Source organism: Gorilla gorilla, chromosome 2, assembly GCF_029281585.2.
Source record: "Gorilla gorilla gorilla isolate KB3781 chromosome 2, NHGRI_mGorGor1-v2.1_pri, whole genome shotgun sequence".
NCBI lineage: Eukaryota > Metazoa > Chordata > Mammalia > Primates > Hominidae > Gorilla > Gorilla gorilla.
The window spans coordinates 139,829,495-139,841,673 of NC_086017.1; the positions used below are offsets into that span (position 1 = coordinate 139,829,495).

The 12,179-nt window shown below is 46.7% G+C and overlaps 1 protein-coding gene across 1 annotated transcript in view; it reads right to left on the bottom strand.

Moving 5' to 3' along the window:
• The window catches only part of RPN1 (ribophorin I), a 31,063-nt gene extending 19,617 nt beyond the window's left edge, over positions 1 to 11,446 (bottom strand). The window contains exons 1-2 of the mRNA XM_004036256.5: positions 10,573 to 11,446; positions 4,917 to 4,981 (exon numbers count right to left, since the gene is read on the bottom strand). Coding sequence (XP_004036304.1) covers positions 4,917 to 4,981; positions 10,573 to 10,833 — 326 coding nt within the window. The 5' untranslated portion in view covers positions 10,834 to 11,446. The remainder of the gene's footprint in view (positions 1 to 4,916; positions 4,982 to 10,572) is intronic.
• Between the last annotated feature and the right edge of the window lie 733 nt (positions 11,447 to 12,179).

Sequence of the window (12,179 nt, forward strand, 5' to 3'; positions counted from 1 at the left end):
CACCACGCCCAGCTAATTTTTGTGTTTTTAGTACAGAGGGGATTTCGCCACGTTGGCCAGGATGGTCTGAACTCCTGACCTCAGGTGATACACCCGCCTCGGGCTCCCAAAGTGCTGGGATTACAGGCATGAGCCACTGCGCCAGGCCCTAATTTGTCTTATAAGGAGCTTGTATCATCCTCATATCAAGAAAAAAATAAAGCTACTAATATTTTAAAGAAAAACAGATGGCTGACCAGCCTTACCAACAAGGTGAAACCCTGTCTCTACTAAAAGTACAAAAATTAGCCGGGCGTGGTGGCAGGCGCCTGTAGTCCCAGATACTCGGGAGGCTGAGACAGGAGAATTGCTTGAACCTGGGAGGCGGAGGTTGCAGTGAGCCGAGACTGTGCCACTGCACTCCAGCCTGGGTGACGGAGCGAGAATCCGTCTCAAAAAAAAAAAAAAAAAGGAAAAAAAAGAAAAACAGATGGCCTGGAAACTTAAAATTCACAGGGTACTAATTCTAAACTGAATCAGTTTTCCAAGCCAGGAGAACAATTTTTAGAAGACGTAGAAACCACTAGTGAAAAACTGAATTAATAAGCTTCAATGAGTTTGTCCTCAAAGGTGAGAACATGGATCACTCTTCCTGATATGACTTTATAGAACACAAAACTTGCATGTCTTTATCAGTCACACCATTATATTTCATATTACAACTGTGACGTTCACTACTCAAAATATAAGTAGCGGCATCTTCTCCTCAGGACAGTCTTAACCAATTCTTAGTTTCAAGTCCCAAATGTGCTTCTCATCCCACTCTCTGTCCTGAATTCTAAAATCAAATGTTTACTAGACAGCTCCACTGACCACCCCACATGCAATTCAACAAAACCTTATCATTCATGATCCCAAGTCTTGATCTCTCTTAATACCACTGCCATCTGATCAACTCTAAGCTAGAAACCCAGGCATTTTCTGATGCCTCACTCTGCCCTGTCCCCAATACCTGGGCAATCCTGCCTCAGAAATTCCTCTCAGACCCATCCCTTCCTTTGCCTCCTCCTCCATTCAAACCAATACCATGTGCCTAGACTACTGCATCTCTTCCTATTAATCTCCTAATCTCCCTTCCCCCCAGCCCATCTACACAATCTCAAATCAACATTCCCACATTCATTTTACAAGTTGTTAAATGCTGCCACATAATTTAATTTTGCTTTGATAATTCAGAAGACAAATCAGAACCTTTCAGCACTCCAAGATCATTAGGAACATCAAGTCTTACCGAAATGTGGAAGCACCAGCTAATGAAGGTTTTTCAATCAATAAAAGGCTAGACAACACAGAACTGTCTAAACTGATGTACATGGAGCAGGTCTTTTGTTTTTTTTTTCCTGTAGCTCTTCTCTAGCTGGATCTAATGGGAGAACATTGTGTGAATGACTTGGTTTTTTACTCATGTACTCAAACTGATTTACTGAGAACCCCATATAGGTCAGTTTCTGTGGCAGGAAGAGGTGATAAAGACAAATTCATATAATGTATGCACATAAAACTAGAAATGAATAAAATGGTAAGCTATGAAAAAAAATTTTTTAATGTTCCCAACTGTAGGCTTTAAGGATAAAGCCCACGCCTTTAATAATGGTACAGAGCAGTCCTTAAACTGAACTCAACCCACCCTACACAGCTTCACCTTCCTCTGAGCAAGAGCCACTCTGAAAGCCCAGTTAACTAAACACACCATGAAATGTCAACCCTCCGTATCTTTACAGATATCTCTGCCTGAAATGTTCCTTCCATTCCATTAGCCTTCTTTGTGATTAATTCAAAATTTATTAAGTGCTTACTAAGGCTCCAAGTACATTATATATATTGACTTAGTGAATCTTTTTTTTTTTTTTTTTGAGATGGAGTTTTGCTTTTGTTGCCCAGGCTGGCAATGGCACAATCTCGGCTCACCGGCACCTCTGCCTCCCGGTTCAAGTGGTTCTCCTGCCTCAGCCTCCCGAGTAGCTGGGGTTACAGGCATGCACCACCACTCCTGGCTAACTTTTTTGTATTTTTAGTAGAGATGGGGTTTCTCCATGTTGGTCAGGCTGGTCTCGAACTCCCAACCTCAGGTGATCTGCCTGCCTCGGCCTCCCAAAGTGCTGGGATTACAGGCGTGAGCCACCACGCCTGGCCAATTTAGTGACTCTTAGCCATGATCATATCAGGTAAACACTATTATTTTACTGATGAGGAAACTGAGGAAAATGCTAGTAAACGTAACAGAGCTAGGATTTGATCCCAGGCAGTAAAGATGCAAAAACCACAGTCCTAATAACTAAGTTACCTTGCCTATCCAAGACGCTACAGGCCAGCAGCTAGAGCCAATAAACACAGACAGGGTACTCAGCCTCAGAGAGGGAGAGGAGTCTCTTAAAGCAAGAGAAAGCAATTTTAATCGCGACTTATTTAAAGCTAACTCTCAGATCTTACAGCCTCGGGGCTGGTGAGATGCCTACTTCATACACTCAGTGGAAAATCAAGATAATCACCAAGAAAAATCGAGATAATCACCACGCATTAAAATGTGGCTCCTGAGAGGATGTTGCTGTACATGAACTCAAAGTAATTCAAGGATTAAACTTAACAACCAAAGAAAGACAACTATGAAGATAACACAGAAAACAGAAAAGGTGGCCAGGTAGTGGCTGATACCTGTAATCCTAGCACTCTGGGAGGCCAAGGCAGGTGTATCACCTGAGGTCAGGAATTCAAAACCAGCCTGGCCAACATAGTGAAACCCTATCTCTACTAAAAATACAAAAAAATTAGCTGGGTGTGGTGGTGAACACCTGTAATCCCAGCTACTCGGGAGGCTGAGACAGTAGAATCACTTGAGCCTGGGAGGCAGAGGTTGCAGTGAGCCAAGATCGCACCACTGCATTCCAGCCTGGGCGACAGACCAAGACTCCATCTCACAAAAAAAAAAGAAAAGAAAAGAAAAGATATACTCACATACAAGAAAAAAAGGGGTCAGGCGCAGTGGCTCACACCTGTAATCCCAGCACTTTGGGAGGCCGAGACAGGCAGATCACCTGAGGTCAGGAGTTGGAGAACAGTCTGGCCAATATGGAGAAATCCCATCTCTACTAAAAATACAAAAATTAGCCAGGTGTGGTAGCGGACGCCTATAATCTCAGTTACTCAGGAGCCTGAGGCAGAAGAATCGCTTGAACCTAGGAGGCTGAGGTTGCAGTGAGCCGAGATCACGCCACTGCACTCCAGTCTGGGCAACAAGACCAAGACTCCATCTCCAAAAAAAAAAAAAAACAAAGATTAGGTAGGATCACACAGTAACTGAAACTATGGGGCCAGGAGTGGTGGCTCACACCTGTAATCCCCGCACTTTGGGAGGCTGAGGCAGGCAGATCACCTGAAGTCAGAAGTTCGAGACCAGCCTGGCCAACATGGGGAAACCCGTCTCCACTAAAAACACAAAACTTGTGGGGCACGGTGGCTCACGCTTGTAATCCCAGCATTTTGGGAGGCCGAGGCGGGCAGATCACCTGAGGTCAGGAGTTCAAGACCAGCCTGACCAATATGGTGAAACCCCATCTCTATTAAAAATACAAAAATTAGCCAGGTGTGGTGGTGCATGCCTGTAATCACAGCTACTCGGGAGGCTGCGCAGGAGAATCACTTGAACCCGGGAGGAGGAGGTTGCAGTGAGCCAAGATTGCGCCATTGCACTCCAGCCCAGGCAAAGAGAGCAAAACTCTCTCAAAAAAAAAAAAAAAAAAAAAATACAAAAATTAGCCGGGCATGGTGGCACACGCCTGTAATCCCAGATACTCGGGAGCCTGAGGCAAGAGAATCACTTGAACCATCGCACCACCGCACTCCAGCCTGGGCAACAGGCACTGTCTCCAAAAAATAATAATAATAATAACTAATAAGTTCCAGGCTCCACGCTAGGTGCTGAGGTCTGAGCAAACAACTAGGCAAGTTTAACCCCACCCAGCCTTCACAGACTTCACAGTAGGCCTTCAAAGAAGTTACCACTTTGAATGCCCTGAAGGCTTAGGAGTGAGGTATCCAGGGGGAAGGTTGTCTGCCCCATGGAAGCAGAATGGTAGCCAACCATAGATAGGAGAATACTTGCTGAGGCAAACAGCTTGGAGTTCTCACATAAAGCTCTGTGGAACCAGGAGGGAGAACTGATCTGATATAGAAAGTAACTACTTTCTTCCTATAAAACAAACTGCCACTGCTTAGGGGAATCCAATTTCAGCATTAGTAATGAGAAGTCATAAATGAGTCCAGAATATATTACAGCATGTTGCTTATTATCACATACATTAATTAAAACATCCTCGGTGGGGCGTAATGGACTCACGCCTATAATCCTAGGACTCTGGGAGGCAAAGAACTGCTTGAGGACAGGAGTTCAAGACCAGCCTGGGTGACATGGCAAAACCCGGTGTCTACTAAAAATACATACATATACACACACACATATTAGCCGAGTGTGGTGGTACACACCTCTAGTCCCACCTATTTGGGAGGCTGAGGGAGAAGGACGGTTTGAGCCCTGGAGGTGGAGGTTGCAGTGAGTCAACATGGCACCACAGTAATGCAGCCTGGGCAACAGACCCTGTCTCAAGAAAAAAAAAAAAAAATCCTCTAGGACAGATGCAGTGGTTCACACCTGTAATCCCAGCACTTTGAGAGGCCAAGGTAGAAGGATGGCTTGAGCTCAGGAGTCCAAGACCAGCCTGGGCAACATAGCTAGACCTCCTCTCTACAAAAAAAAAAAAAAAAAAAAAACCCTGTAATAAAGCAGGCACTTCCTAAGCAACTCTCTTAGTTTATGATCCCATATGACCCCAACCCTGACATAACCTTTAACAAGAGACAAGGTATATTGTTTGTCAGCTTACCTTCTACCCTTAATTTTGGTTTCACGTACTTCCAAATTGTTCTCTTCCTCATCTTCTCCCTTTACCTACAACAGAAAAAGACAGTTTATTATTCATGTCTTTTGGCTTCTAAATTTTGAGTCAATAATTAACCAAGTGCTTTAGAACATCCCCATTAAAGCAGTCAAACTACCAGAACTTTTTAGAGATTGAATTTTCTTTTCAGTAACAATTTGTTTTTCTCTGAAACACAAGAATATTGTCAAAGACTTACTTTTACAAAGTGGCATATGGCCAGGCGCAGGGGCTCACACCCGTAATCCCAGCACTTTGGGAGGCCAAGGCGGGGCGGATCACCTGAGGTCAGGAGTTCGAGACCAGCCTGACCAACATGGAGAAACCCCATCTCTACTAAAAATACAAATTAGCTAGGCATGGTGGCACATGCCTGTAATCCCAGCTACTCGGGAGGCTGAGGCAGGAGAACTGCTTGAACCCGGGAGGCAGAGGTTGCAGCCAGCTGAGATGACGCCATCACACTCCAGCCTGCATAACAAGAGCAAAATTCCATCTAAAAAAAAAAAAGTGGCATAAAACCGCTATAAATGCGTAACATTTTCCTGAATGATGAAATACACACAGCTGGGTGTGGTAGCTCACACCTGTAATCCCAACACTTTGGGAGGCTGAGGCGGGAGGATCACCAGGTCAGGAGTTTGAGACCAGCCTGGCCAGTATGGTGAAACCCCGTCTCTACGAAAAATACAAAAATTAACCAGGCGTGGCGGCGCTCGCCTGTTGTCCCAGCTACTAGGGAGGCTGAGGCAGAAGAATCACTTGAACCTGGGAGGCAGAGGTTGCAGTGAGCCGAGATTGCACCACCACTGCACTCTAGCCTGGGTGACAGAGCGAGACTCTGTCTCAAAAAAAGAAATACACACATACACAAAAAGATTACACTTCCAAATATACTTCTCAAAGGCCTCTTTCTTGATGCTTTTCTCATTTACATTCAAATAAGCATACTCAAAGAAATGTATTTAGTGATGTAATAGAAAAGTCTCAGGGCTGGGAGCAGTGGCTCACACCTGTAATCCCAGCACTTTGGGAGGCCAAGGCGGGAGGATCACGAGGTCAGGAGTTCAAGACCAGTCTGGCCAATATAGTGAAACCCCATCTGTACTAAAAATACAAAAAATTAGCCAGGTGTGGTGGCGTGTGGAGGCTGAGGCAGGAGAATTTCGTGAACCTGGGAGACAGAGGTTGCAGTGAGCTGAGATCGTGCCATTGCACTCCAGCCTGGGCGACAGAGTGAGACTCCGTCTCAAAAAAAAAAAAAAAAAAAGTCTCATGGGTTTTTATTTTTGTAGAGACAAGGTCTCCCTATGTTGCCCAGACTGGTTTTGAACTCTTGGGCTCAAGCGATCCTCCCACAGATTACAGGCACGAGATGCCACGCCCAGCCTAAAACTGTTTCTTCACTAATATAAAAGTTAAAACTGGGCAGGCATGGTGGCTCACGCCTGTAATCCCAGCACTTTGACAGGCGGAGGGGGGTGGATCACCTGAGGTCAGGAGTTCGAGACCAGCCTGGCCAATATAGTGAAACTTCGTCTCTACTAAAAAATACAACAATTAGCTGGGCGTGGTGGCAGGTGCCTGTAATCCAGCTACTTGGGAGGCTGAGGCAGGAGAATTGCTTGAACCCAGGAGGCGGAGGTTGCAGTGAGCCGTGACCATGCCACTGCACTCCAGCCTGGGCGACAAGAGTGAAACTTCATCTCATAAAAAAAAAAGTTGGCCGGGCACGGTGGCTCACACCTGTAATCCCAGCATTTTGAGAGGCCAAGGCGGGCAGATCACCTGAGGTCAGGAGTTTGAGAGCAGCTGGCCAACATGGTGAAACCCCATCTCTACTAAAATAAAAAAATTAGCTGGGTGTGGTGGTGGGCACCTTTAAGGCCAGCTACTTGGGAGGCTGAGGCAGAAGAATCACTTGAACCTGGGAGGCAGAGGTTGCAGTGAGCTGAGATCGTGCCACTGCACTCCAGCCTGGGCAACAGAGTGGGACTTCCTCTCAAAAAAAAAAAAAAAATGGTTAACAGTGGCAAAATACCCTCGGGGAGGAGCCAATGACCACTGTTTGGGGTACCCTCACAGCAACAAGATACATAACCAGGAAAAGGATGTTCACTCCAGCAGGCTGCAGGGGTTTTCTGAGAAAGAGTAGTTATCTCCAATCATAAGACTGTGGAGCAGACTGCAAGGGAGAAGGGTATACATATCCCACTGATCTCTCTGTCAACCCACCCTCAACTGAAAAAAACAAAAATTAGACTATCTTTTAGGACTGAAGTAGTGATTCCCAGTAGGATACAAAAAGCTGTATTGGAGAACTTTTAAAATATATCAAAAAGCCTAAAAACAATCATACAATCATCCTCAATAAAGCTGTACAGTCTAATACAAACAACAAGTTTCATTACTTTGACTAGAATCTTATCACAGTGGGAATATTCCAGCCAGGCCAAGTGCAGTGGCTCACACCTGTAATCCCAACACTTTGGGAGGACTGCTTGAGGCTAGGTGTTGAAGACCAGCCTGGGCAACACAGCAAGACCCCACCTCTGAAAAAACAAAAAATTGCTCTTAATTAGCCAGGCGTAGTGGTGCGCACATGTAGTCCTAGCTACTCAGGGGGCTAGGTGGGAGGATAGCTTGAGCCCAGAAATTCGAGGCTGCAGTGAGCTCTGACTGGGCCACTGTGGTCTACCCTGGGGGAACAGATCGAGAACTTGCCTCAAGAAAAAAAAAAAAAAAAAAGGAACATTCTAGTATATGTGTGTGTATCAGGAACTCTCATTGTGTTCAGTTATACAGACTTATTTGTTTTATTGAAAAATATTGAGTTACTTAATAAAATATTAGCATGCCAAAATATTTCAGATACAGGATCCAAAAGAGAGGAAAAATCATTAGATGGGTCCTTGGTGGTAAAAAGAGAAGCAACCACTGGCTCCTAGTCAGTAACCACCATGGTCCCTTCTGCTAGCTCCTAAAATTCTACAAGGGTTTGAAAATAACCCACTGAAGGCCAGGAATGGTGGCTCACGCCTGCAATCCCAGCACTTTGGGAGGCCGAGGCAGGTAGATCACCTGAGGTCAGGAGTTCGAGAGCAGCCTGACCAATATGATGAAACCCTGTCTCTACTAAAAATACAAAAATTGGCCGGGCGCAGTGGCTCACACCTGTAATCTCAGCACTTTGGGAGGCCGAGGTGGGCGGATCACGAGGTCAAGAGATCAAGACCATCCTGGCCAACATGCGTGAAACCCGGTCTCTACAGAAAAAAATACAACAATTAGCTGGGCGTGGCAGCACGCGCCTGTAGTCCCAGCTACTCCGGAGGCTGAGGCAGGAGAATCACTTGAACCTGGGAAGCAGAGGTTGCAGTGAGCCGAGATTGCACCACCGCACTCCAGCCTGGCGACAGAGCAAGACTCTGCATCAAAAAAAAAATACAAAAATTAGCCAGGCGTGGTGGCATGCGCCTGTAATCCCAGTTACTCCAGAGGAGAGACGGAGAATCGCTTGAACCCAGGAGGCAGAGGTTGCAGTGAGCCAAGATAGCGCCATTGCACTCCAGCCTGGGCAACGAGAGTGAAACTCCGTCACAAAAAAAAAAAAAGAAAAAGAAAAGAACCCACTGAAAAACATTTCAGCAACCTCATCAGTTTCCAACACAACTGTTGGAAAATATACATCTCCTTGTTAAGTTTATCATCCAGTTGTTTCCCACTGGGATAGGAGTACAAAATAGCACATATATCCATTTAACTGGTGTCTTGGACTACAAAATTGAAAATGATTTTAAATAAATCTGTTAATGTGACTGCAAGTCTTATACCCAATACAATCCTATCTCACAGCCATAAAAGCCAGAAGAGGCAACATTATACAGTGTGAGAACACACAAATTACGGAATAAGCTGGAGCCCTGACTTACTCTGCACTGTAAGACCGCATGTAAGGGGCTAGATAACTTAACCTGACAGACTACAGCCTCCTTGCCTGCTATATGAGGATTTATACCTTAAATGGTTGCTATGAGGGCTAAATGAGAATATCTTTAAAATACCCACCATAATATCTGACACACAGTAGAGTCCCAGTAAGAAAGTATCTTACCACAGAAACAAACAAACTAAAGGACAAAAGGAAACTTCTGGAGGTGACAGATATGTTTATTACCCGGATTGTGGTAATGGTTACACCAGTGTATACGTATTTTGAATATATTAATAATAGGCAGTTTTTTGTATACCAATTATACCTCAATAAATTTGGGAGAAAAAATAAAAACAAGATAAAATAAGTACATTAACCTAGCTCGCAGGCATGATGGCAGGATAGCCGAGATCCTGCTGTGGTCCACTTATACTGTAACAAGCTCATTAAATCACAACTGGCTTCTATAAAGAACGGGATTTAACATTCAAGACATTCAAAGGTGGCAAGGCAAATTTACATGAAGTTTTGATCTATCTTTCCACAAGCCTTTGAGTAAAACTTTATTTCATCATGGACAAGGCATGAAAGAAAATAGGAGTCATTTCAGAAACGTAATCTCTATAAACCCATCTTTATAGCTCCATATTCAGTCAGAGAACGCAGTGTGCTTAGAAGAAATGTGACACTATAATGACTATTCTCTCAACAAATAATTAGGTAATCATTTAATGAAATTGTTTAACAACAATAGTAATAAAAACCAAACCTCTGTGTATGTATATTCCCTTTACTCCCAAACCCAACATTTTCTTTGGTGATCACTGAAATACCTGGAAACGTTTAAGCCAAACACAGCCATTTATTGCCGAGGTGTAAGAATGAGAAGCAGCAGGGGGAAGGGAGAAAATTGGACTTTCCTTTTCTGTACAGCATAAGAGAACTTATATTACGTGCAGGAGTTTTAAAACTAACTTTAAAAAGAGTTTTAACATTTAGAAAGCGTTCATTAGCAACCTTAAGAAATGCATAACATTCATAGGGATTTCAAGTGATTACCAACTTAAAAATGCGAAACCTGTTACATTTCTGATGGTTCTCTATGTCTAGAAAGAAGCACCTACAACGGATCAGATACTGAATTAAGAGAATGAAATTCACTTTAATTCATTTATTTGTCCTCTACTTGAGCCACCTCGTCGGGCCGTGAGAAATGAAGTCTGGCGCCCGCTGGCACTGGGCCGAGGGGCTGCCGCGCTCGCCTTACGGAAGGGAGGTGCGTTCTACCGGCCGGAGGTCTCCCGAGCGGTGCCGAGAACGGCCCAAACAGGGGCAAGCTCCGAGGCGGGTCGGCCGCGGATCCCAGCAGCTGCCCACGTGAGCAGCGACCCGCGCGGGGGCAGGCCGGTGCTGACGTGGCCCAGGCAGGAGGGCGGGCGCGCACCGGGGGCAGCGGGGGCAGCGGGGGCAGCGGAGGCGCCGGGGCCCCTGGCCACCCAGGACTCCTAGCGGGCCCCGAGGCAATCCCACGGACCCCCTGCGCCCCGCCCGCTGCCCGGGTCTCCGCATTTCCTGAGGCCTAGAGGGGCGCAGGCGGAGTCGGGGGACCGCCAGGAAGGGAGGCGGGAAGGGTCCCGGGAGCGGCGGCGAGGGGTGGCCCACACTCACCTGCACGCCCAGGTGCGCCAGCCGGGCCTCGAGCTCAGGCTCCAAAGCCAGGAGGAAAGAGGTAGCTCGGGACGTGGAGCCGCCGCCCAGGTGCGCCAGGACCACCTCGGCCGTCACCTTAGCCAGGTGGCTGCTTAGGTCCACTGTGCGCTTCACATCCTCATTGATCAGCGGCGGTGCCTCGGAGGAGGCGCTGCCCGGCGCCGGGGCCCAAGTCCCAAGCAACAGGAGCAGAAACAAGCGGGCGGCTGGCGCCTCCATGACCGGGAAGAGCAGAGCGCCAGGGCGGGTAAAGCCCCGGCGCGGTAGCCCGCCCTCCCGCCACTGAGCAGCCGTTCATTGGGCACGGGCTGGTGACACAAGATGGCGGCGCCGAACAAGGAAGGACCCTGTCTCCGGGGCAACCGGGAAGCCGACCCGGCGCCTGATTGCAAATCTCTTTCAGAGCTGATAGGGATATCCTTCTGTTCGTAGTGCGAGTGTACTTTTTTTTTTTTTTTTTTTTTTTTTTTTGAGCCAGAGTCTCGCTCTGTCGCCCAGGCTGGAGTGCAGTGGCACGATCTCAGCTCACTGCAAGGTCCGCCTCCCGGGTTCACGCCATTCTCCTGCCTCAGCCTCCCGGGTGGCTGGGACTACAGGCTCCCGCCACCACGCCCGGCTAATTTTTTTTTATATTTTTAGTAGAGACGGGGTTTCACTGTGGCCTCCATCTCCTGACCTCGTGATCCGCCCACCTCGGCCTCCCGAAGTGCTGGATTACAAGCGTGAGCCACTGCGCCCAGCCGCGAGTGTACTTATTATTACTAGTTTTCACTTACCTAATTTTTACAGGAGTGGCCCTTGCCTAGGTCTCTACTCTCTCCTACCATTCTTCCTGTCCAATAATTCTGCTCGTTTTGCTCCTTAAAACAGTGAAATTTTGCTCAGACTGAGAAAGTAAAAGTCGGCCTTCCCCAACATCCACCGATGAATGCTAAAATTAGTAGGCAGAACTTGAAGCCGAAACAGGATATATGCAAAGTTTCAAAACATCTCTACTAAAATGTTTAGTAATTAGGCTGGGCACGGTGACTCACGCCTGTAATTCCAGCGCTTTAGGAGGCCGAGGCGGGCGGATCACCTGAGGTCAGGGGTTCGAGACCAGCCTGGCCAACATGGTGAAACCCCGTCTATACTAAAGATACAAAAAATTAGCCGGGCGTGGTGGCAGGCGCCTGTAATTCCAGCTACTTGGGGTGGCTGAGGCAGGAGAATCGCTTGAACCCCAGAGGCGGAGGTTGCAGTGAGCTAAGATCGCGCCATTGCACTCCAGCCTAGGCGACAGGGTGAGACTCCGTCTCAAAATAAATAAATAAATAAATAAAATAAAATTAGCCGGGTGTGGTGGCGCATGCCTGTAATCCCAGCTACTCCGGAGGCTGAGGCACCAGAATCATTTGAACCCGGGAGGCAGGAGATGCAGTGAGCCAGGATCGTGCCACTGCACTCCAGCCTGGGCGACTGGGCAAGACTCCCTCTCAAAAGGAAATTAAAAAATAAAAATAAAATGTTTAGTAATTACAAAGAAAAAAATAGTTTACAGTGGAGAATCCTGGCAGGCACCACTT